The sequence below is a fragment of the Poecilia latipinna genome, unplaced genomic scaffold (genome assembly GCF_001443285.1).
Source record: "Poecilia latipinna isolate Pla-1442-1.1 unplaced genomic scaffold, P_latipinna-1.0 Scaffold344, whole genome shotgun sequence".
Classification (NCBI taxonomy): Eukaryota; Metazoa; Chordata; class Actinopteri; order Cyprinodontiformes; family Poeciliidae; genus Poecilia; species Poecilia latipinna.
The window spans coordinates 348290-373117 of record NW_015112960.1 but is presented as its reverse complement, the minus strand read 5'-3'; the positions used below and the strand labels follow the sequence as shown (position 1 = coordinate 373117).

The window sequence follows — 24828 nt, the reverse complement described above, 5'->3', positions numbered from 1 at the left end:
GACTACACCCCATACACTTACATGTCTATTCTGTCGAGAACATAATTAAACTCATTTGAGATCCTGTGGTGGAGAATTATTGTCTCTCTGGGGAATCTCTGCAGAATAAAACCAATAATTTGGCAGCGGTAAATGTTACTGCTGCACTATTGCAAGTCTCAGAACCCTTACTGTGTGCAAAACTGTTCCAAAAAGGTGACATGATGCTTGTAAAACTTTTGGAAGTAAAACTTCATTTATTCAGCACCATTCAATATAAAAATCACAAAAGTTTTTAACAAAGGATATAGTTTCATATGACAATAAAGACACACAGGACAATATTAAATAATATATAAAAAAAACCCCCATAAAATTATAATGTTTTATCATGCCTTCAAAGGAAACCACTGAATCCACTGATTTTAGAGTCAGAGGAAGGCCATTTCAAAGTCTTGCAGACACAGAGGAGAATGACTCTCTCTCCTTTGGTTTTCAATCTTGTATAGACGACTATCAGCAGGCTTTGATGACAGGACCTGAGGGCCCTAATGGAGGTGTAATGATGTAGTAGTCCAGAGATGTAGACCAGTGTCTGACGATGTAAAGCTATCCAGGTCAAAACAATTAACCTCGAAGTGCACTCAATAATCAACCAGGAGCCAATGAAGTTGCATTAGTAATTGAGTCATGTGACAAAGTTTTTAAGATCTAGTCTGAAGCAAAGCAGCCGCATTTTGTACCGACTACAGCCGGTCTTAATTTAACAGCTGAAAAGCGCACTGCAATAATCCAGCCAAGACAAAACAAAAGCAGGAATTAAAATTTCCATCTCAGGTTGGAAAACAACTGGGCTAAATTTGGCAACGTTTCACAAATAGTAAAATCAGGATTGATTTCTCTTGATGATACAATGCCCTTCTGTGTCAATGTAATCATTCATTATTTTTCTCTTCATGTATCACTTAATGATAAGGACAAATTCACTGCCAACTCTGTAGCCTGCGGTCTGCAAAGAATGTTCAAGATGAAGTAGATAAAACGACAAATTACAAATTCTTCATCAACTCAACACATCTTGACAGTAAGTCCAAAACATTTACAACAGGTGGTTATGTAATATTTTTTGTGGTAAAAGAAAGGCTCTCATCGATGATCACATACAGATGTTTTCATTCACATTTAAAAGTCTGTTGATGGCGTTTTTTTGTCCTGGTGACTGGAAGGCCACATGTAAAATCTCTCTTTATTGTTATTGACATCAGCAAATGTAAAGAATGATGTGACATAAAAGCTTGTGTAATTCATCTGTCACTTATTAACTTTGATAGAGCTGCGGTTGTAAGACTTTTTATAACAACCTCAGTAATTGCTGTTTTTCATGAATCACTATGACAGCGACCATTTTAGAACAGCAGTTCTTAAGGAATTTTGTCATGTGGTGGGTTGTTATTAATCAAAAAAAAAGAGGAGTAACGAACATACTTTTTCATTGAATTTTTACATTTAATTGAAAGATGCCATTTAATAATGCTCTGTTTGTATTTGAGGTTCCAGGTTACAGAGGGAAACAGAAGTTGCCATTTTTAGTGGCAAAGTTGGAGGCTTTTCACCATTCCACCACCACTAAAGCCAAGCAACCACCAACAGATCTCTTGAAGGTTGCTGCACAATCTCCATTTTGTACAGTATGTTACTTAACTCATGCAGGAAAATAGAAGTGACCTGACAAAGTTCTGTTTATCAATCTTTGTCAGGGATTAAGGGGCTTTCAGGCTGAATATTTCACTAACTCTGCTGTGCTCTCAAATCCATTCATTTGTACTGCATGCTCTGTGCAACAAAGGTTTTGCGTTGCGCGATAAAAAGCTCAAGTGGCGCACAGCTCCCACTTTGCTGTGTAGGTGTGAGCAGCTTAGTGGAGCTTGCATCGCACTCTTTCCAAAGCTGGAATTTGCTAAAATTTAACCGTGGTGTGCGGCCGGCTGTGTGGTTGGCGGATACTTGTGCAGCCAATGGAGACACAGTATCTAGCTATTTCACATCTCACAACAAAATGTTTGTTTTTATTGATGGTTTTAGCACAGTGAAAATGCGTTTGCAGATAAAATATGGCCATCATCTACTTATGAAACGTCCATTTAAAAAAAAAAAAAAAAAAAAAAACTGTTCTCTGTTGCGGTTTAATAGAGCGTGGCACTATCAGGGGTATTTTCAGTTTAGCAACACATGTTTCCCTGCAAAACACGCAAGGGAAATTCAGAGAATGCCACATTCGGTCTGAAAGCCACTTTATCAGGAAAGTAAGTGAATTCATAGGAATAGACCAGCCATCGTATGTCCTACTACATCTCGTAAACAAACCCAATAAGTGTTTCTATTTTGCCTCTTAGAAGCATCATTCAACATTAGAAATGCAGAAATGAAGAATATTCTTTCTCAAATTCCATTATTTTAAATTATTTTATGTCTTCAAGACTCATATTTAACCACGTCTTCATGGCAGATTCTGTGCCCATAGAAACTATGGAAAGCTTTCTTCTTTGCAAAATAATAATAATAAAAAAAAAATGTTGTATGTTGAAAGCAACCATTTTGAATGGCACTCATGTTGAATGTACCAGTGGTGCAGTTGGTCATGCCAAAAATGTCTATCTGTCCATCCGTCCTTACTTGAGCTAGAATTTTGTTTGCCCTCTTTGGGCAGATTGCAGATTAGCATGGTGAAGAGGCACAGTGGGGGGCGGGGGGCCCTGCCCTCTTTTAATATTTAATTAAATGTTTTGCAACTGTAAAGACACAACCACACCCACAGAGTCTATATACATTTTATTTGCACTTTCGAACCTAAACATTCAGATAAAGTACAGCATTTACTGCTATTTTTACCACATTGACATTCTGATAACAAAATTTGACTCACAAAATTTGAGTAAAACAAGAACTTACTGGAACTATATATTACATTTTGAGATGTTCATCCTTTAGAGATTGGAAACTTTTCCGCTTTCTTCTTTTTTTCTATTTGAATCAAATTCCACATTTTCCAGACAAATAAACTATGAATCTGATTGGTCAAGCTCCAACCAAATAAGCAGAGCCTTAACCACAGAGTTGTGGTCTTTGAGGCTTGGTGTCTTCCAACGTTTGGACGTCCAGCACACCATAATCAAATGACTGAATGATCTGCTCATATACACAGGTTCTGTAGACTCCTGTTAATTACTCAATATGTAATTGATGCAGAGGTGTATTAAGGTCCTTGTGTGTTTTGCAGGGTGCTTAGGAAAAAGATCATTACTATCATTGTCATTATTAATGAAAACCAGGTATAATTTTTCTTCCACTTCCCAGCCTTTGAATTGTTTGCATCATGTTCAATCCCATTAACATACTTTGAGGTTGGAGGTAGAAACATGACAAAATGCTAAAAAAAAAAAAACTTCAAGACTTATGAATACTTTTGAAAACACAGCAAACCTGACTCACACGAGTGTACGGTGCATGTTTATCAGTTAAAGTCTGTGCTTTGGTTCTTCTTTTTTAAGAGGTGACCTCTGTGACCCGGGTCGCACAAAGACGTCACGTGACACTGAATGATCTTGAAACGTCCCTGGTGATATTCCTCTGGCCAGCTGATCAAAAATGCACCAAATAAGAGACACCTAGTCACGGGTTTCTGCTGCATCAGTGTGGCTGTCTTGACAATTCCTAGCGGCAGGTAGAGGGCTGCATCCTCTTGGACGCATAGAAACAGCGCAGCTGAAACTTTCTAGTAACTCGTGTTGCACGGAGCACTTGGGGACAAGCTGTACCCAATGAATGAGCCACTCCTCTGACGATGCTGCCGAGCGCTGCCCTGCCCGACACGCCCCCAGCATGGATACAGCGAGCTGGAGCTGGCGCTCGGGAGACGCGCTCACTGTGCCGGAGACAGTCTGAAGCCGCAATGGGAGTTAACGCATCCAAGTTTCAAGAGTTCCTGCTACCGGTGTCGCTGCACTAAACAAAGACTCTGGTTTCTGTTTTCTCCCTCCCTTTCTATCTCTCTCTCTCTCTCTCTCTCTTCTCTCTCCCTCCCTCTCTTTCTGTGCGAGGGAGAGGTCTTCTCTGCGTTTTTTTTTTTCTTTTTTTTTTGTTTGGTGCGAGGCGTTTCTCGCACAGGATGTTGATGATTTTGGAAAGCCGGGTAAGATCATAAAGTCAGTTCTCTCTGATGAGAACGACCTCCACCTCACCGCCACTACACAAAGGGAAGCACGGTACAAGTACTTTTTTTTAATTTTTTTTAACAACCTCCTACACGCGGATTTATTTCATTTCCCCCCCCCTCCGAATGTCATTAAGAAGCAGAGGAGGCTGTTTCAAAGACAGAATGGATCACTTTGCAGCAGAGTGCCTTGTTTCAATGTCCAGTCGTGCAGTTGTTCACCCTCCTAAGGGCAACAGGGAGATTAAACCGGAGATCCCAACCTCTTCCAGGACAGGGGAAGAAATAAAGGAGCCCCTGGTGAAGGAGAACTCCTCGATTTTCGTGGTGGCGAGGATCCTGGCGGATTTTAACCAGCAGACACCCAACGGCGTTGCCGAGCAGGCAAAGATAAAGGAGGAGAGCACGCCGAACCTGAGAGAGGATGGAAACTCTGCCACACCTACCGCCACCTCCGATCCTGCGCTCAGACAAAGAGGCAAGAGATCGAGAGGTCGGACAGAGCAGGAGCCACCTCAGAAAAAGCACAAATGCAACTATTCTGGCTGTGAAAAAGTTTATGGCAAATCCTCCCACCTCAAAGCTCATCTAAGGACACACACAGGTCAGTTCGATCGGATGCAGGTGCTGAATGCTGCTTTATTGTGTTCCCGTTTCACACGGGAGTAAAAGAAAACTGAAAATACTGTCTGATCTAAATAAGGTATACATTAAAACTGCTTTATTATTGGTGAAATTCGGGAATCAACCTGGAATAAATAAAACTAACGCGCTCGCGTTGCATAGCTTCATAATGATACATGCATTGCTCTGAGTTATATAAACTTTATAATGTCCTTTTAATTTCTGGGAAGGGAGGCTTGAAAACAGTGCCACTCCCACTCAAGTCTTTAAGCTTTGTCCTCCCCCCTCACCTCCACTCTTCCTCCTCCCCACTGAACACACGCACGCACATCCACCACCGCATTGGACAGTATGTTCAAACTGAAACTGCGGTGCACACGTAGAACTACATTAAGCTACGTTTCCTGAAGACGATTGCTCCTTTAGAAAAAAAGTAAAAAGAAATGGTTTGCTTCAAAGCAGCATGAGTTTCTGAGAAAAAAAAAAAAAAGCAAAACATGTAGCCATAGATGCGCAGAATCAGTCAAGTGTGCATGGGCATGCAGGAAGTTTGCAGAATCAGTCCAAAAAGTCCAATAAATGCGCTGCGAATCAACAGCGTGTGTCGCATGTGACCTTCCCTTACACACACACACACACACACACAGCCCAAAAAATGCCCATACCTCCAGTTTTTAGCGCTTTGCATTCCACAGGATAGGACACTGAAGAAGGGAGGGGAGATACAGATCGACTGAAATTGGGGGGTTGATAAGAGCTGTGCAGTCAGTCGCCTGTCTGCCCACAGCCCTTTGTTATGATGTGCCACACCCCCGCTAGACAGACTTGCCAGCTGATCTGGCCAGCAACAGACTCAGCTAGCTGAGCCTCGACTGAGGAGTCTCACTGCCGTTTCCTCTTGATGGGAGCGCTGCAGCTCACACCTCATCTTTTCGCTCCTCTTCTGCACACGCACGCACATGCATCATCTTGACAGGGCTGAGAAGAAAACTGAGCTCTATGGATCACAGGATGAAGCACCTTGCGTGAGCGTGACCCACATTTGAGTCACTTGCTGCAGAAACGTGCAAGCATGAAAAAGCAGCTCCAAGAGATCCAACATATGTAGGGCACCCTCATCTTCAAGGCATTTTGTTTTTATCCATAGTAACAAAACAACAGTTTTGTGTTTTGCTACAAACCTTAGTCTGAGTCCCAATTCTAGCCATTCCCCCCTTTCCCACAGCGTTTAGCACATGTAGTGCTTATGGGAAATGGGACACTCCTTCAAGGAGCTGATTCATCATCAGTGCCTACTGATTTCTGCCAGACTGAATAAAGCAAGCAGTCTAAATAGCCACTCGCATACCATACATTTTAAATATTTATTCAGGAAGAAGAAAAAGCAGGCTTTGAGTCAAATTGCCCCTTTGTCAAAACTTATTGTATTCTTCCTCATAGTTTAGTGTATTCATAAACGATGGAGATAAGTAATTATAAAAATGTGCAAATCTCACATATAATTTATTTCAGATGTTTGTTAGAAGACATTTGTATTACACTCCACTTTCATTGGATTGTGGTTCTGATCCTTGTTTAGACTATAAAATGAAACAGATTGTAACAGAAAACAAATTGGCTAACCTCCTGCTGGTATTATTTGTGTTTGTAAAACATATAATCACATTAGTGTAAAGGAGACTGATAGAAGAACATGGACAATGGTTTTAAATCGTTTCTAAAGTGGGCAGTAAATGTCCCAAGGTACATGGGCAAGACTTTGGACACAGGCACCTGCGAAAAATTATATAAAAAAAAATCAAGCCCTAATAAAAATCTGACTCTTGTTTTTTGCATAAGTGAGTGAGAAATATAAGTATTTACATATGCAAATATTTACAATTGTTAGACAAAACTGAATTCTTCTGTTCTTTTTGTGTCACAACGACTGAAATGTCAGTATTGCTGCTGCTAATAAATAATATGATTAATAAAAAAAAGAGAAACAAGCATTTTATTAAAAATATATACTTTATTCAATTAAATCTATAAAAATTCAGTAATCCAATGTACTAACCATTTTATATATAGTTGTTACAAAACAGCTGATTTTAGTACAATAGTCTCCAAAGTTGAAAGGTATGCTATGCTGACAAATTTATATCTATCTATCTATCTATCTATCTATCTATCTATCTATCTATCTATCTATCTATCTATCTATCTATCTATCTTTTGCCTTTAAAAAATGTAAAACCCTATGCAGATTAGCAATAATTATTAACAATGAAACCACATGTAATACAATGGTCATTGTGCCGTCAAAAATATGCTAACCGGAGTCCATTTTTAGAGGGTAGAAAGCCCTCCTCCTGCTCTACAGAAAGCTTTGGAACGCCACACCCCTAAAAAAAATCTGTATTGGGGAGAAATGGGATTCAGCCTTTGTCTTTCCTTCGTCTCAAACTCGTGTCACTTTATTGGTAGATTTATCAGCATTCGTAACAACTGCACGAAGATATACTATCCGGTGAAAAGAAAAAGAACAGACCAGCCTTAAACACACTGGGAGGCCAAATGCTTGAGGATTTTCTCTGTGGCTCGTACAGAGTCATTTACTATTGATTGGAGTCAACTTTTACTGTTGCTCCAGCAGAGCCGACTGCCGGCTGTTAAATCGCCATTTGTTAGGAAAACGCTAAAGGAGAGAAATGTGGCTTATAATTACAACAAAGAAGATTGTGTCTATTGTAATTACTGTTTTGTTTTCTTTTAGTGCAGCGTTACCACAGCTCATTATTCGTTTGGCCTTCCAAGCCTTTTCTTTTGTCTTATTGCTCGGCTTGTGTCCTATAATTTGTTTTAATAAGGATGGTTTGTTTTGATTTAATTGGTAAGTTCCAGAAACTCCTAATTTTGCTGCCTTGTCGCAGAGAAAGCTCCAGCCTTGCTTCGAGCAGTCAGTTCCCCCCTCCATCAGCCCAGATCATGTGAGTTTTGTGCGGTTTTTATTGCTCCGTGCTCGCCCTGCCCTCGTCTCCGTGCCTAATAAGCGTTTCCTTTCTCCTGCCTCTCTGTTTGGATATGCTCCGTCGTCTGGCTTGCGCCACTGGGCAGTGTCCTATAAATTCTGATAATAATGACCCTCTCTTCCCGTTTTACTGGGCAGGTCCAAAATGTGGGTCATCTGAGTTTAGCAGGGCTGCCTCAGCCAATCTTAGCATGTTTTCATGGAGTCAGACTCAGGCAGCCTGCTTCCTTTCAGCCCATACTAGCAGAATCACGAGAGAACGGATCCCAGCCTAGTCAGGTTCAGCCAAGTGCTGCTTTCTAATTGAAGGAGAAACACTGTAGACAACAAACAAAGAGCCAGGGACAAGATGTTCCCTCTGGCTTCTGACACTCAGGTTTGCCAGTTTTTTTTTTTTGTAGAGGCCTTTAAAAGGAGCAGTCTGTTTTTCTTTTTTGTTTTTGTTTGTGTGTTTTTTCCTCTCTTTTACAAAATGCTCATGACCAATAAAAACAAAAAGAAAACTGTGGCCTAGAACATTTAAATTTTATAATTTTATTTGAAAATTCCTGAATAAACATGTAATTATCACTTTTAGTTTGTTTAAGTATGTTGCAAGCTGTTAAGGGGTTTGTAAAGGGCCAGTTCCTCAAAACTGAAGCTTTTATTTTATGCTGCTAATTTGGTTTTGCACCTTACTTCCTTTGCATTAAATATTCTAATTCTTCCCTTTCTTAAGATGTAAGTACACATTTCTTCTCTGGTCTGTGATTTGAAATCTTGGAACTCCAAGTTTGAATGCATAAACAGTTACCGTTTGAGGGGACCCCCTCATTGGAGATAAATAGGTTTCATTTTACGTTTCCTTTTGTTCACGCTGGGTTCAACGGGGACATCCTGGGTGTAGCGCACACAGGAGTACACACTGAATTTAAATCACTCATTATACAACATTGAGTTTGATGCTTAGGAATCCAGAGCAGTTTAAGGGTCTAAGGTTACCAGACGGCTTTGTTTGGTATCCTTATGTTGGAGGTGGAGCCATTTCTTTTTTCACGGCAAGCGTCCAGTGAAACGTGAAAAAAGCAGAAAAAAATGTGGTGACTTCAGACTGATTTACAAATGGAATGAGTAGTGGTCTATATTTTTTTTTCCAAGATTAATTTAAATTTTCTCTTGTATTAGACCCACCCAGTGGTGTGCTATGATTTTAAGTGAAGTCTCCTTAACATCCTGTAATCATGTCATGCACACTGCCATCTCCAGAAAACTGATGGCCCCTCGCTCTTCTTCCAACCAGGCCCCCCCACAGCCAGATCTTACAAAAGCCTGTCTTTTCAGGGTACAATACACATGTGAAACCTGCTGGTCACACAGAAGGGCCTGGGCCCAATATTTCTTAACGACAAAGAGCCTAATGACATATTTTACAGTTGGGTTAATGCTTTTTTCTGAACCTCTTTTGTGTTTTGCTTTGGTACCACTAATTCTGCTAGATGGCTGTGAAATCCTTTACTGTCCTAAACAATAAGTGGTACCACCTGGCAGCACAGCTACAGCCTGGTTCTTCAAATGTGCTACCTATTTTTAGTCAAATAACTCTGGTTAATGACATTTTTACATGGGAAATTATCCCAAATTCCACATGGAAAGAGCAGCAGGAGTCCCTCATTATATATGCTTCATCTCTGCCAGTGGTTTTATATTTGGCTGAACTGTAACACAGAGTGCTCAGTGTTCCTGTGTGGTTGGTGGCAGTGATGAGGTATCAGGGTGGGGATTGGGTTTTCCTGAATCCATTCCTGGCACGCTAATGGTTAAAAAAATAAAATAAAATACTGAGGGGCTGAAGAGTTCAGTCTGCCTAACTGACCAGCAGCAGGACTTCCACCAAATAATGCTGTCGTACAACATATTATGAAACCTCAGAATCACATTCAGATATTTAGATAATGATGTCAGATTTTGCTGCTGCTACATTAATGACATAGCTAGCATTTTTACATAGGGCCTATTCAAGTAGAAAATGGCTTGCTCTGGACAAGAAGCATAACCTATAAAAGCCAAGATATGTTGCATAATTTCAAATGTTTTTTTTGTTTTTTTTTAATTATTCAATATTTTGCGGCAGCCAAAAGAATATTTCAGCCAAATTTAAATCTGGGGTTCCAGTATGTGGAAAATTGGCCAAAGAATATCCCAAATGCTTTTGTTTGTGGGTTATGTATTTTAATTACCTTTAGGTCTGATGCAAGAAAACTGTGGAGAAAAGTTTGGGCTTGTATTTGGCAAAGGCATATTTTGCAATTTGAACTGCCTTTCCTAGATATCTATTTGAAAACCGGCTAAGACCTATTTAGGGTGCCATAATGGTTTTTGACAATGCAGATTGTATTTTGTAAATTGAAGTGGGTCTCATGCAAGAAACCCTTGGTGAGTTCAGGTCTACTTTGTACCCAATCAGCATGAGCAAAATCCATTTTAAGGCCACATATGGAGCTGTATCCAATACTCTTTCCAACTCCTTTTGGAGGGTTTTGAGAGTAGGTTAGTATTTATGTCATATTTTGTAGTCATGACTATGAGTCTGTAGACATTTATGTATGAGACTCACATGAGTAGAGAACGGGCTGATAATGACCCCCAGATGGTATTTTCCATAGGTTAGTTATTGGCCCTATTTTAACCACCAGTTAAATGTTAATACAGTGCAGGACTGGATAATAAATGGGGCAGAGTTGTGTCAGGTGACTGAATTTCTTGATACACATTTGAGACCCGGCAACAACCTCAGACCCATACAAGAAACCTGTCATTTCCTATTTTCACCCTTTAAGAAAAGAAGAATCCATATGGGAGTCATGTACATTTCTGGTCTAGCCCTTCTTCTATTTGGTTACTTGGCCCTGTTAACATTTTTAAAATATTCCATATATAGTCTTTTTCAGTATTTTCTAACATGATCATGAGCAAACATCCTAAGCTTTTTGTACTTGAAGTCAAATTTTATTGAGTTATAGAAAAGTCAATATTGCAAATAGGAAAGATGGAGACCCCTGAGCCAGCCTGATCTCACTGTCCAGTACATGTATCATACATTAAAAAGACATGTTCAAAGAGGAACAAGCTTTAATTTCACATCTGACTTTGTATAATATTGAATCAGAAACACATGTTTCAGTAAAATCTGTTTTTGTAAAAATGTGCTTAAATGTATTGATTTAAGAAAAATGTTATTGGCCGGCATTGCTGAGAGAAGTTTGCGCCACAACAATTATCATGCCTTGTCTGCATGTTAGCTTTCATTACTTTAGTCTAAATTACAATTTCACATTGGAAAATTTTTGCTATACAAGTACAAATGTTCCTTTGTTGCAGTGTATATCTTTGCTGTTCTGCTGTGAAGCAACAGCGTGTGACATTATAACTGGTTGGCCCAAGTGGAGCAGTACTTTATGTGTCCACAGAAACAAGGTATTAGTTCAATCTACTTGATCCTCATGATGATAATAAAGCCAGAGTGGAGCCACCATCTTGCCTGGTAATCCTCTGGTGCAGGGTTACTGTCCCACTGAATATATCTCGAAGGCGTTTCTTGGTGCATATGCTAACCATATGTTATCCTACATGTGCCGGCAGCAGATCAGATTCTTGATAAAGAAGCAATACATTCTCAATTTGACTGTGAACGGGCATGCGGCGCTGACAATCATAGTGCTGAATGGCCTCTGTCAGCCCCTGCCCTGGCTGTGGTGTTTTCAGTGGCCCCCAGGGTTCATGTATTCTTTAGTTAGCTGTGGAGTAACTCTATAAAAGCTGCTCTGTCCTCCACCCGCCTCTCCCATTGCTTTCCTGGTGCTGAAGCGGTTTGTGTTGAGAGATCAAGATCTGGCCACGTCTTGTGGTGTGGGGTTGATTGGAAATAGAGGGATACAGACCTGTGGAAGACTGTGAGTTTTTCTCTCCACAACCACAGTATGAAAACTGCTACATGTCGCATGCGATGAAGGGATCTGCAGCACAAAGACAGAATGTACAGTAGAGTGCGGCGGGATGGGGGTGGGGTTATATACTAGGGTATTCACTGTCAGTGCCATCTATTAATGTAGGTCATTTATTCAGCTGCATCTACAGTCAATTTGATTAAGGTTTGTGGGTGCACAACCTTAGGAGCAGAACCCCCTTCGGTCAGAAAATTACACTAACTGTGTTCACTATGTGTTATTAATAGCAGGTTAAATAAGTGATCAACTTCAGGCACTTTCAGTGGGAGTAGTTTAACTCAAGTCTTTGCATCTGAGTTCGCTCCTCTACAGTATCTTGTGAAACCATTAGCACCTCTGGATCTTTTCAATTTTGGCACATTACAACTGCAAACACAAACCATAATATTTCCATTCTTGGATGATGGGACAAAAAGTCCTCTAGAAAAGCTGAAAGCTTAGGATATTGTTTTATAACCTAACCGCTATAAAGTTCTCTTCAACTTTGTCTCTGTCCTGTTTGTTGTGTTCCTTGGTCTTTGTGGTGTGATTTGTTTTCTAATGTTCCCCAACAAACTGAGAGTTTAAATTACACAGAGGTGGACTCTGTTTTTCTAATTAAGTGGCTTCTAAAGTCTGTTGATGAGACACAAAAATCAAACCGGTTTGAAATTCTGTTGACCCCTCGTGAAAATATGGCACAATTAAAGCAGTGCCTCAAGTCAAATTCATATTAACCTCTCATGTTGCGCATGAGTCGACACAGAAGGAGTGAAAAAGGAGCAGTTTTTAAACACTTGTTACACTTTTTTTCCACACGGAACGGCAAGCATTGTGCCAACGATGATTGTTTTTGTTGGACATTATCTCATTCTCGGGTGTGTTTTCCTTTACTTCTGGGATTCTTCCACCTCCTTCTTTATTGCAGTTCTGAATTCAAGAGACTGACTTGTTGCACACACACGTACAGCGTGAGCAGTCAGGTCGTACAATGTGAGAACAATTTGTGAGCTATGAATTATTGAACCCTATAATGTAGTCATACAGTTTGAGTGGGAGCTGAATGCAATTACTCAAAATGTAGTTTAGTATATGCCCTGCTTTAGGAGATATACCGCTTATATCACAAGTACAAGCAGTTGTACACAATGTATGGACTGAAAAACAACATTTTAATCATGTGTCTCTCTTCTTCTACATCACAATTATGCAGTACTTTGTGCCTCTCCATCTCAGCATATCCTAATGACATGTATTTAAATTTCTGGTAATTAAAAACTGAATTTGAAGTAGCGTCTTCACTGTATGTGCAATGTGTGGACAGTGTGAACAATAGTGTATGATTAAATGAGCAGTTATTTGTTCCGAGTTAAGGAAGAGAGTGGCTCATTGTTTTTATCAGAAAAACTTCAAAACTTTTCTCTCTCGTCCGCCATTAGCCTTTATTAAGGCAACTGGCAATTTCTCCAGCCTGTATCTCCTCCAATCACAGCATAACAGGATCTGGCCTTTTTTCAGTGCCCATGGAGAATGTTGATATTATGGGAGCGACGGTGTCAAAAATGTCATGTGAACTGGCATCATCCTGCTTGACAATTGTAGATAATGATTGGACATCACTGTGGAGTCACTGTAAACACCCTTTAATGACAACGGCTATTTGTCTGCTGTCGGTTAGCTGGGCTTTGTAGCATAACGCTGCCTGCAGCACATCTAACACCGTGTCCTCAGGTCTGACACAGTGATTGAGTGTTGGAAAATGTAAAGAGATGGTCAATGCAGACTGCCCTTTCCCTAAATAGTTGGATGGATGAAGTAATGTGTGCCAAAGTGTGAGCAGGAATCAGAGAGTCCCACTTAACTCACCTCCATGGCTGTATGTGAATGTCAATAGGCCTGCAAGCTGGCCGGTGGGAGAGAGTTACGGTTAGTGCGAGAGGCCCGTCCGACTGAAATGCATTATAAGAGAGCCACTCCTGCTGGGAGAAAGGCTGCTGCTATTGTTCTCAATGTGACAGCTACCGGCTAACGAACAGAAGCAAGCTAGCTGGGTCCCTATCAATAAAGGCAAAAGATGATAATACAGGGAACATAAATGTTTCTGAAACACCTGACGTCACCGTAGGTGTTCCAGCAGAGCTTGTTTGCAATTTACTCTTAATTAAGGTGCCAAAAAAAACATGTTACTACTTAGTGATTTTTTTCCCCCTGCTAATTTGTCTTCTCTCCCACCAAGTTATTCTCTCATAGCTGAGCAGACGGATAAACAGTCGCTCTGATCACAGATGTGTTTCGACTCAAACTGTGTCTTTCTGCAAACCGCAAAACTTTTGCATGCCTGTGTTGTTATTTTTGCACATCCAGAGCCTGTGTATGCTGCTTTGTGAACAATGAAAGGAGGAGTTGCAGAAGCCTTAATGTATATATTTTTTTTGTCTTGCCCACACATGTTAGTGTTTATATCGTCTTGGCACGTGACGGTGCGTGTAAAGAGAAAGAGGGCGGGTGCGGTGGGTTAACCCCGTCTGCTCCAGCAGTTTGTGGCAATGAGGGACTCGGTGATCATTTTGGTGTTCTTCAAAGCCAAGCGACTGGTCTGTCTGCTGGCTCCGAGCTGGTTGCAGGTTATAGAGTTGTAAACATGAGACGAAATTATTGGGTTGTGCTCAGCTCTACCACTGGAGTAAGTGTCCCTCTCATTTCATGTTGCCAAGCTGGCTGTTCCACTAAACTGACACAAATGTGGAGTAAATCCAACTCCTGTAAGGTTCGGGCTGCATTCTGGCTAGAATAATTTGTTCCCTTCTTGAGACGTTTGCTTCTAAAATTCTTTGCATTTTTAAAGAAATGCTTCAGGGTTTTTCACCTGAGCTTGGTCAAAAAGGTTAGAAGCAGTGAATATGCTGCCTAAAGTAGATTACTGTCATGGCGTCCTTCAAGTTATTTTTGTTCAAACTCAAGTTAAATCCTTAATGACTGAAATTTCCATTTTCACATTGCAGATGTGTCATTTCGTCTACTTACAGCACAGAAGGTGTTAATTCAAGTCATTAACCTTAAGCCAAACTTAGCACATAAAAACTACACATATGAAATATTTTCTCAATATTGTACATGCAAAAAGTTTTAAAATTTAAGCATTTATTTTAGAAGCCTAGAAGGTTACAATATTTATCTTACTAAAAATCTAATACTAGTTAATATTGAATATCTGAATTAACAGGATGTACTTTTATTATAAAGAATCAGAGATGTCTTTGGACTGCTGCCCTAATTAAACTGTATTAGAATAAAATGTCAGATTTAAGCTGTGCTTATTTTGCAATAACCTGGCCTGAAGTTATTTGATGCACATTTCAGTTTTTGAGGCATTCTTGTGGTCCTTAAAATGAGGCTAATAATTACAATTAGAACCAGTCATTGTCTTTTCCGAAAGGGACAATATTAGTCATTACCTCAAATTGTTAACAACTACTGGCTTACTTTGATTCCTGATAACTTGAGAGAATGATTGTTCATGGGACTTAAATCCCAGACCTACGGATTTAAGGTCAAGCATAAGCCTTTTTTTTTTTTTTTTTTTTGCAACTTAAGTGTGACTCATGAAGACCCACCTCTGGCATTAGTTAGTAGGAATCCAGGTTTATGTGCAGTTCATACTGAGAGGCCATTAAAGAGAAGACAATGACTATTTCCATAAAAATAATAATAATAAAAAAAACACCTGTTCAATTTTCACAATAACTTACTTTGTTAAAAAGCTTGAAGCAAACACAATAACAGTTTAAAGTGCCAATCACGTTAACTGTTCTGGCATCTTTGGTCTTGCTCAGAGTAGTTGTTTGTGTCAGGGACCAACTAATCCGGGTTTATGCTAAATAAAGATCTCAGGAGCGTTTTCAGCTGCGGGGAAGATATTAGCTGCTCAAAAGCTTTTACCAAAACTCCACTATGTCAAAGTATCGAAAAAGAGCACATTTTATGTGTTAAGTTCTGTAAAATATGTATCCAGGTTGTAACTGAGCAGGAAACAGAAAGTTAACTTTAAGGGGATCTTTGAATTATGTTCAGAAACTGTAATTTTCCCAATCACCCCAACCAAGGAATTTACTCTTGCTCACTTCAGGCAGGGAGTCACATGGAGTTTTTCAGGTGCACACTGTGTGCCTATGCCTGAGGATGCAACAGGAATTTTATCTACATTTAGCTGAAATGCTGGTAGCCCTTGTTGGAGCAGGTGATCGAGTTCCTGCACCGGTGCCTGCGTCTGCCTGCGTCAAAAGAGAGATTTGATCTCGCCTTTGTAGATAGAGTCCTTTACACCTCAGGGATAGATTCCATTTCTCTTGAGCGTTTTCTGCAGAAACCACTGAGATATGAATGAGTTGAGGACGGAGGGATGAGCTGCTTATTTACTGACCCACTGGACTCAGTGAGAACAGTTATATAACTGCAGCACCTGTGACATAATCGCACCACCTTTGAGTGGGGGGGTTAGTGGGGGACACTGGTGCTTAGCAGAGGTGGTTTTTTTGCGTGCATGATGTAACTCACTTTATGGGTAACTGGGTCACTGTGTTCGTTTGAGAGAAGCTTCCCTCCTGTCTCCCTCCACCAGCCCCGCCTTTTGCCCTCGCCCTCTGCAACTGACAGGTTCTGCGAAAGGCAAACCATGCATGTGGCAAACTGCCAGGGACAGGATAACCAATCGGTGGGGCCTGACATCACAGTCGCCACGCTGCCCCGCTGTGGGAGGACTCTAACTGGATGGGAAGAAAGGCAAGCTCTGGTCACATTCTTTTTTCAGCAGAGATGCTGAGTAATCGCTGCAGTCTACAAAAATAGCCTGGACAGTGACATCCCAACGGCGCACACAGTGTTATCATTTTCATTCAAAGCATCTAAACATGCACGAGTAGGGTTTTTTTTTTTTTGTAATGTAACAAGTGAGTCCATGATAAATCTTTTCGAAATTAATTATTTTTTTAAATGTAAAATTTAAGTTAAAAACACCCCCAAAAAACCGGTTGCAAAAAAAATAAAAAAGGTCACTCTCAGAATACTTTTTAGGTGGAACATCTTTTCATTAAATTTTAACAGTCTTTTATGCTGGGAGTCGATTAGCATCCCACTGATTTATCAATATTTGCCCTGTAGTAACTCTCCAAAACTATGAGATTGTTAAAACAGCTCTAATCCACAGCTGAGTTGAATTCAGATCTGGACTTTGCCTCAGCAAATCCAAAACTCAAATCTTCATTTTATTAATTTGGTCTGATGTGATGGTATCCGTGGACCCACAGTGATGCAGAAAGATAAAATTCCTCTTCATCGATGCCTTTAGGTATCTGTGTGATCAAGTATGCACCCAGGTTTTGGCACTTTTTTAAAATTTTTTCAACACTTGTCCTCTCACCAGATTTTTTTTTTATAATGAATTTATGTGGCCCCATTTGGAGGCCACGTAAAACCTTGAAGTCTGCAGTATTTTAGTATATAAGACCCACCACATAGCAAAGAGTTGTTTGGGACTATGCCTGTTTTTCTTGTTTAAAAACTATAGTCTTTAAAGCCAAAAGCTTTTTAAAGTTTATTCAGGATGCTTTAGGGTTTCTTCTCATTTACTGAAGTTAGATATCTGATGCTTCCACGATACGTTACTGTATCAGGGCAACCAGACGGGGTAGCTCAGCTTTTCATCTGTTCAAATATTAATGTTGGTTGGATCTGTTACTCTGGTTATTGACCCTTAAGCAGCCTGCAAAACTTGGCTCTACTTTTAGGGCAGTAACTCATTTTGCAGTGGCAAGACGGTTAGCCCAAGCTCCCTTCTGCTGATGATATGATATTAAATCAGTCCAACATGACACACCTCAGTCAGATGAGTGTCTAGTAATTTAAACTCCTTTTTAACCAGTAGGAATACTATATGTATTCCTACTGTAGTTTCAAGTTGGAAAATCAATGTGTTTTTACTAGTTCTCATAAAAAAGAAAAGAAAAAAAAAAAAACACACACATTATGTCCATATGCAAATTTATATTCATCGGTTAGTGAGTTTAAATACATGAGGTGATGCGTGAACCTGCAGGAACTGCAGTAGGCAGGGCCGGCTGTGTTTGTCTGCAGCTGAGGTAAGGCGTCAGAGGCAGGAACACAAGCCATACTGTCTAGACTTGCTCTGTCTGTCTGCATGTTTTGTAAGCATGCAAAAAACGGGGGCGGGGGGCGAGGAGGCTCATAGTGAACCGAGTTCATGTTTTTGAGACTCTCTGGCATATGATAGCGTATGAATGTTTGACAGTGAACAGTGCTTGTTTCCATTGTGGCCCACATGGGGATTGAAGAACAAAGAAAGCCTTTGGCGGCCATTTTTTTTTTTTTTCTTTTTGTGCCATCTATAAACATTTATGCATCCCATTATATTTTCTCATTCATGCCTCAAACCACTGGCATAGGTTTGTATAATGATTGATAATTCTTATTCACAGGCGAAACCCTAAATGTTTAAAGATTAAGTCCTGTGCTCGCTGGACGTGTTATTTTATTATTCAGAAACTCAATGAATATGTTCTCAACAGCATGATCTATCAGGCAAACTTTGTGGGTTGTTTTCATGCGCACCGTTTACAGAGTAGAATGACATTAAAACATAATGCATGAGGTAGCATTCAGCGGTTTTTAGTAGATTTGCTTAAATCCCCACTTTAATTGCATGATATAAGGGAGAATGTGTGAATTTCCATGTTCCAAGAGCACAAATCGCTGCATGTTTGAAAATGGGTTGGGTAGTCATTGTGAGTGTGATTAGCATCTGGAGCTGTATAATTAAACTGTGTCTGCTAGTTCAGTGTCACGCCAGTTTGTTGGTAATTTATCACTACTAAAGCAGTTACAGCTTATTAGTTTCATCATGTTTTCAGATAACTCTTATGATTTTTAATATCCTTCTTACAGAGTTATTAGACTGTTGGAATAACGTTGTTTGTTTATTCACAGTGAATGAGTCATCACTCCTGGTGATGAGGTGTTTGTCAGATTAAGATAACCAGTGTTATTATCAGGTTCCATATGGCTCCCTCACATACACTCAAACTATTAGTGCTGCCAAGCAAGCCTGGTATAGCAATGTAATCAAACATCAAATGAAAGCAGAGGCCTGTTGTGGCCCATTTACCGCTAATCACATGCAGTTTACATTCCTGCACGCCATTCTCCAAAAAAATATTTTACCTTTTCAGACGTCAAATCATGTTTTGACTGTGTTCTTTAAACCTCCAGACCAGTCATTCGTATCTCACCACAGTATTAAAAACACTCACTTCTAGTTTTATAATAGGGAGCATACACAAATAACATAACTACAGTTAATACTTTATGTTAAATACTAAAGGGGTTTAATTTCATTTTCACACTGAAAACAACATGGACAGAATAACCCACAAGTTGTATTACAAATGAAGTGATGTTTGGGTTAATTTAACTGATTTTTAGGTTTACATTAGTTCCACGGTAAAACATATGACTTTTTAAAAAGCAAACAATCTGTTACTGGCTACGCAGAATTAATCAGTTACCAGCATTAATGTATACCAACGTTTTTGAAAGGTTATATTTTAAGCCGACCAAATATTTCCACGATTTTACCATTTCTTGTTTCCTCCTGTGAAAGAGATCAGGAAGTCTGAATGAGTCGCTGAATAGTTCAAAATGGAAGTCTCTAAAGAATCACAAGAATCCTACTGCTTTCTCCTGTAATCGAACAAAATGGATCACAATTTTTTATTCAGCGATTGATTGACACCACCAAACGTATGTTGCAACAGCACCAAACCAATATTTCGGCAAAAGAAATGACCCAGACGTGGCTCTGTGCATGTGTCTGTACGTGTATGTGTGTACTTAGCATGGGAACTTGAAATTTCTCAGTTTGGAAGCAAAAGCCACAGAGGACGTTTCTATTGTACTTTAATGTTATTAGAAGTTACACAGGCGTTTTGAGTTTAAAAACAGTGTGGCCTCACACAAACCTTACATAATGTACTTAATCTTCTTGTAACATTGCAATCAATGGAACCCATCCCACTTTGGAGGTAATCACCCCATTAAATGGACATTATCATGTCTTATCTCTCCTCTGTGGCCATGAGGGGTCAACCTCTGTCTCTAAGGACCCTATATCAGACATGTTCACTAATCCTGATAGAATACATAAAAACCTGCAGAGATTACTGATGAACAACTTGTTCATCAGACTCATCTCATTCGTCATGCAGCATTCTTCTGCTGCCTTCTTCTCCTCGTCTCTCTTGACAAAAGAAATTTCAGTCATGATGAGACAACTAGAAGGATCTAACTGTTCCTCCATATTTCTCCTGTCTGTGTTCTGCAGGTGAACGGCCCTTCCCATGCACCTGGCCCGACTGCAGTAAGAAGTTTGCCCGTTCTGATGAGCTGGCCCGCCACTACCGCACCCACACGGGAGAGAAGAAGTTTGGCTGTCCACTTTGCGACAAGCGCTTCATGCGCAGCGACCACCTGATGAAGCACGCCAGGCGCCACTCAGATTTCCAGCCCGGCATGTTGAAGAAGCCCCACAGTGGCAGCGCCACGCGCCCCAGCTCTCTCAGCGACTACAGCCGCTCGGATGCATCCAGTCCCACCATCAGCCCCACCCTCAGTCCAGCCAGCTCGCCTTAAACTGAAACCTGGTCGCACTTTTCAAGCCCACCGACGTGAGGCCTGCAATTTCATCATAACACTTCTGTTGCACAGTTGTCAGCAACCCGCCACCCCCTCCTTTGCTATTCCTGCGCTAGCTGTGGTGTACCATACTGTACATAAGTGCTTATTGTAGTACAATTACTTGTGTGATCCTAAAAGAAGATAATGCCTTTCCCAGATGGCGATATCTCCATTCTGTACCACATGTCTGTATTTTTTAAGCTTCTGACTATGGCTAGTTGTTTATTGTATATTCACAGTTTAGAAGAAGGAAAACAAAACAGACACCGTCATATGTCTTCTCAAAATGTTTTGATTTTAACAGATTTTTTTTTTTTTATTGAATGGGTTAGGAGAAGGGGTTCACACACACACCTCAGGATCGAAGACAGTTGCTCTTTCTGTAATACCACAGTACTCAAGAGTACTCACATTGACTGCACAATATACTCATCACTTTATTCGAAAATTCAACGGGGAGTTGAATTTTGCGCCCTGCTCAGGGATGGCCTTGTTAGCTTGAAAGAATGAACATGGTGAAAAGAAACATACAGTACATACTATACTTCAGCCTTACACTCAACACAATTTGCACTCTATGCTTTGTTTGTTGGCTTTCACATTTGAAGAAACCAGACATAAAGTCATGCGGTCATTTTTTTTGCGAAGCTTCAGTTCGTGTTCTGTCCTACGTCTAAGGTGAAGGTCAAATGTAACTCTTAATTTCCGAGAAAACAATCATTGAGCCTGCCGTGGAAAACAAATACGTCAGTGCTAATACCTTTTGACGTTACACTGGGTATAAGATGTGCACTGCATTAAAAAGTTTTAGCAGTGCAAAGTGTGTGAATCTACATGTTCAGGCGGATTGGGATTATATTGGGTTAATATTTTTTTATAAATGTACATAGGTTTAAAATAAATAAATAAAAGAAACCCTACTGAACCTTTACACACTGAGAACGAAGTTTAAAAGCAGCTGTTGATGCCTAAAAGTAACAGAGTTCAATGAAATGCTTTTGAAGACTATTTTGATTTACATTAAAGACCTGCATGATTTATGGGGAATAACTTAAAAACACATTTACTTAAAAGCTTGTAATTAGCTTAATTATTAGCTTAAGAAACGTAAACACAGCATTGCCAACTTTAATTGGTGTTTTCCAGCTCTTGGATGTGTGTTGACTTCCTTTACATTAAGGCTACTCAACCCTTCAAGGCATTTTTGGAGTTAATGAGGTACATCAAACTCTTTTAAAGTCAACAAATAACTCAGTCTCATGATCTACAGTGTAATCTGTCAAAACTTCTTAAGGGAGATTTTTTTCAAATCTCTTAATTAAATAAAAAGTTGAATCTAAAAGACTTCTGTGCAAAATATCAACATAATTAATACTCTACTTAACAGATAGGGGGCAAAAGTCAAAGAGAGAAAGAGGGGCTAAACTAGAGATTAATGTTGACAAAACCATAAAATCTAGACACATGAGCTCAAATGGGCAGGAGAACGAATAGTCACTGGAGATGAAAGGTCAAATTTAGGAGGTCTGTGGACTTTCCTGTAGCATATTGTAAGCTTCAGAACAATTACTGATGACGGGTTTTAACCAAACTAAAATCCTTGTTTTCACACCAAACCTCTTTGGGTAAATACTTTCCTATGACGAAGGAGCTAGTTGTGGATAGCAACAAGAATTCTTAGATTTTGATTATCTAAACATTCGATTTTAAGGCCAAATGGTGCTTTATGGCGTTTGTAGTTTTATCACAGCATGAAAACCACAACATTCCTTAGCCAGAGCTACAAATCACCAACTTAACGCACACAGGTTAATCTAAGAAGCAATGAATGAATGAGGTAAGCCATAGCTAAATGTACTTTAGGATTGAATCTGAAAAAAATAATAATAATCAGGAAAGATTTAAGACATATAAACTCGAGATAGCTCAAAGTAGGACTTTTGAAAACTTTGCAAAAACCCTGATTACTATCTGATCAGCACATATTTCACTTAAAATGGAGACCAAACAGCTTCAGTAGTAGCAAGATATTTCCATCTCATCAAGCACATGGGAGAATGTACCAAAGAAGTGCTTTTTATTCAGTGCTGTAGGGAATATTGCAGGTAATCACACACTCAGTCACTTCCTCCTGGCTCAAGTTCCCAGGAGGAAACAGCTGCACCCAAAAGAAGACTTTCCCACCCCGCTGGAGGTAGTGCTAGCATGCCGTTCGCCCTGCGAGGCCTTTCTCATCTGGCTCTACCTGTTCTTTCAGCGAGACAGCTGAATTACATTAGTATTGCCTAATTAGGAGGTCAGACGTTGGCTAGCGCAATTGGCTGATCTGAGCTGAGGGAACAAAGCAGATATCAGCAACAAACAGGCAAGAGAGGGCAGGTCCTGATAAAAGAGGAGAGGTTTTATCACAAGCCGAACAGCACAAAGGAGGAGACACACAGAAGCAGACACCCCCCATTTCCTCCTCCCTCCAACTGTAGAAACAGGCAGCAGAAAAATAGCTGTAATTGGTAGCTTGATCTGAACTGCAGGATAAGAGGAAATGTGTAAGAACAAGAGCTGTTTGTAGACAGCACTAGCAGCGTGGGTGGGAAGTGCCTGACTCCATCCAAAGCACAAACAGAATTCCTTCTCATACGAGCCGGAGAATCAGATTTCACAATGCAGAGGAAACCGTCGCTCTGGGCTTGCGTTGATAAACCTGAGCTTCCAAACAGCTGCTTTCAAACTTCCTGTCTCTTTTGCAAGTTGGGGGGATTTGGGGGACTTTCGAAGAGTTGCAAAAACATCGGAACCAAAATCAACATATCAGCAAATTGCAGTGCTCACCAGACTGATGTCAACCCAGCATTTGAAGCTCAAATGTCCCTGTGAGAAAGCCGACAGACATGCCTCAGTAAGTCAGGCGAAAGTGGAAACAAGCACCACTATCAAAACTGCTGGACCCCTGCCGGTCTATGTGTTATGCCCGCACTTTTTAAGTGCTTCACTGCTGCAGTTGGATCCGCATCCATGCAGTTCAGACTCCTTCAGACTTACTGCCATCAGAGCTAACTCAAGCGGTATCTTGCGTTCGACGCTACATGCATGTTAACTTTGCTCTGAAAGCGAGGAGTATTTTCTTTTTTTTCCCCTTTGAGTCGGTCTGGCAGGTGTAAGTTCATGAATGTCAGGCCTTGTCCTTTTTCCTCAACTGCAGCCATCTTCTCTTTAAAGTCAAAATGAATCCCCCTCTCATTCTCCCTTATTTAGCTTGGAAAGCAATGGATTTATCTCAAAACACAATCCTTTGTGTGATGTTATAATAGTTTGCGGGCTGCAAGATGACACTTTGAATGCCACTGATCTGCAGCTCTCAAAGACAGAGGTGTGAGAGTTCACCATTTTTTTTTTCTTGAAGCAACAACTGCTGTTGATCAGCTTACCTTTTGTATATTCCTGTCTTGGTTCTAATCTTTCCAACCTGGTTTAAAGCGCTCACGTGCAAAAGAAAAAGACAAGAAAACGGAGAAAAAAAATGACGCATTAATCAGTTTTTAATCTGTAATCTGCACATTTTCCTCAGGGTCAACATCTGCCAAGCAGATATGGGACAGTTTGTGGATTTTGTCGTAAAACCAGTCGCCGCACGCATACGTCAGGCTGCCTGTGGCTGCCCCATCGGTGGTCCTCGGTGCCCAGTGTTCACTGCTGGTCAGTGTGTGACCATGCTGGTAACACAGGACCACCTCAGTGCAGCCCTTTTCGCCTATTGCATGTCTTGATAACATCGCACAGTCCTGCTATCGATCCACTCTGAAGCTGTTTTAACTTATACAACCATTTGAACAGAAAAGCCTGTACCTTCAGCCAGACTGCAAAAGTGACAAGTAGGCATCCACAGACAGAGCGTCTCAAAAAAACCTTTACTCTCACTGTAACTAATGTACTTGAATAATTCCAACACGCAAGGCCATTGAACACAATTTTGTACATGTCCGATTTTACTGTTCTTTGCTTTTTGCTGTCCGAGCCTTTGAGAGAAAAAGGCATATAATCGCCCGAATTGTTTTTTTTTTTTCTTATTAATTTCAGATTTTTTTGTCAGTTCATTTCAGTAACTGTTTTCGAGTTCATCGCAGCTCGAGGTTTGAGCTTGTTTATGTGTAAATTTAAATTTTGTGCGCTATTAACAGGGTTTTTTTCCCCCTGAGTACTCTGTTGATGTCAGGGATGCGGGTAAATCCTGTTATCTGCAATTCCAAAAAGTTCCTTTAATTCATGAAATGAAAAAAAAAAAAAAAAAAAAAAAAAAAAAA

The 24828-nt window shown here is 40.2% G+C and overlaps 1 protein-coding gene across 1 annotated transcript; it reads left to right on the top strand.

Moving 5' to 3' along the window:
- Nucleotides 1–322: 322 nt before the first annotated feature.
- On the top strand, nt 323–24019 carry klf13 (Kruppel like factor 13). The gene is made up of 2 exons (XM_015035684.1): nt 323–4793; nt 20178–24019. Exons 1-2 carry the CDS (start codon nt 4316–4318, stop codon nt 20483–20485), a joined length of 786 nt encoding a protein of 261 aa, XP_014891170.1. The 5' UTR covers nt 323–4315; the 3' UTR covers nt 20486–24019.
- The last annotated feature ends 809 nt before the right edge of the window (nt 24020–24828 follow it).

Coding starts and splice junctions, on each gene's coding strand:
- klf13 (XM_015035684.1), top strand. CDS start 4,316: ATGTCATTAAGAAGCAGAGGAGGCTGTTTCAAAGACAGAATGGATCAC. Junction 4,794..20,177: donor TCATCTAAGGACACACACAG/GTCAGTTCGATC, acceptor TGTGTTCTGCAG/GTGAACGGCCCTTCCCATGC.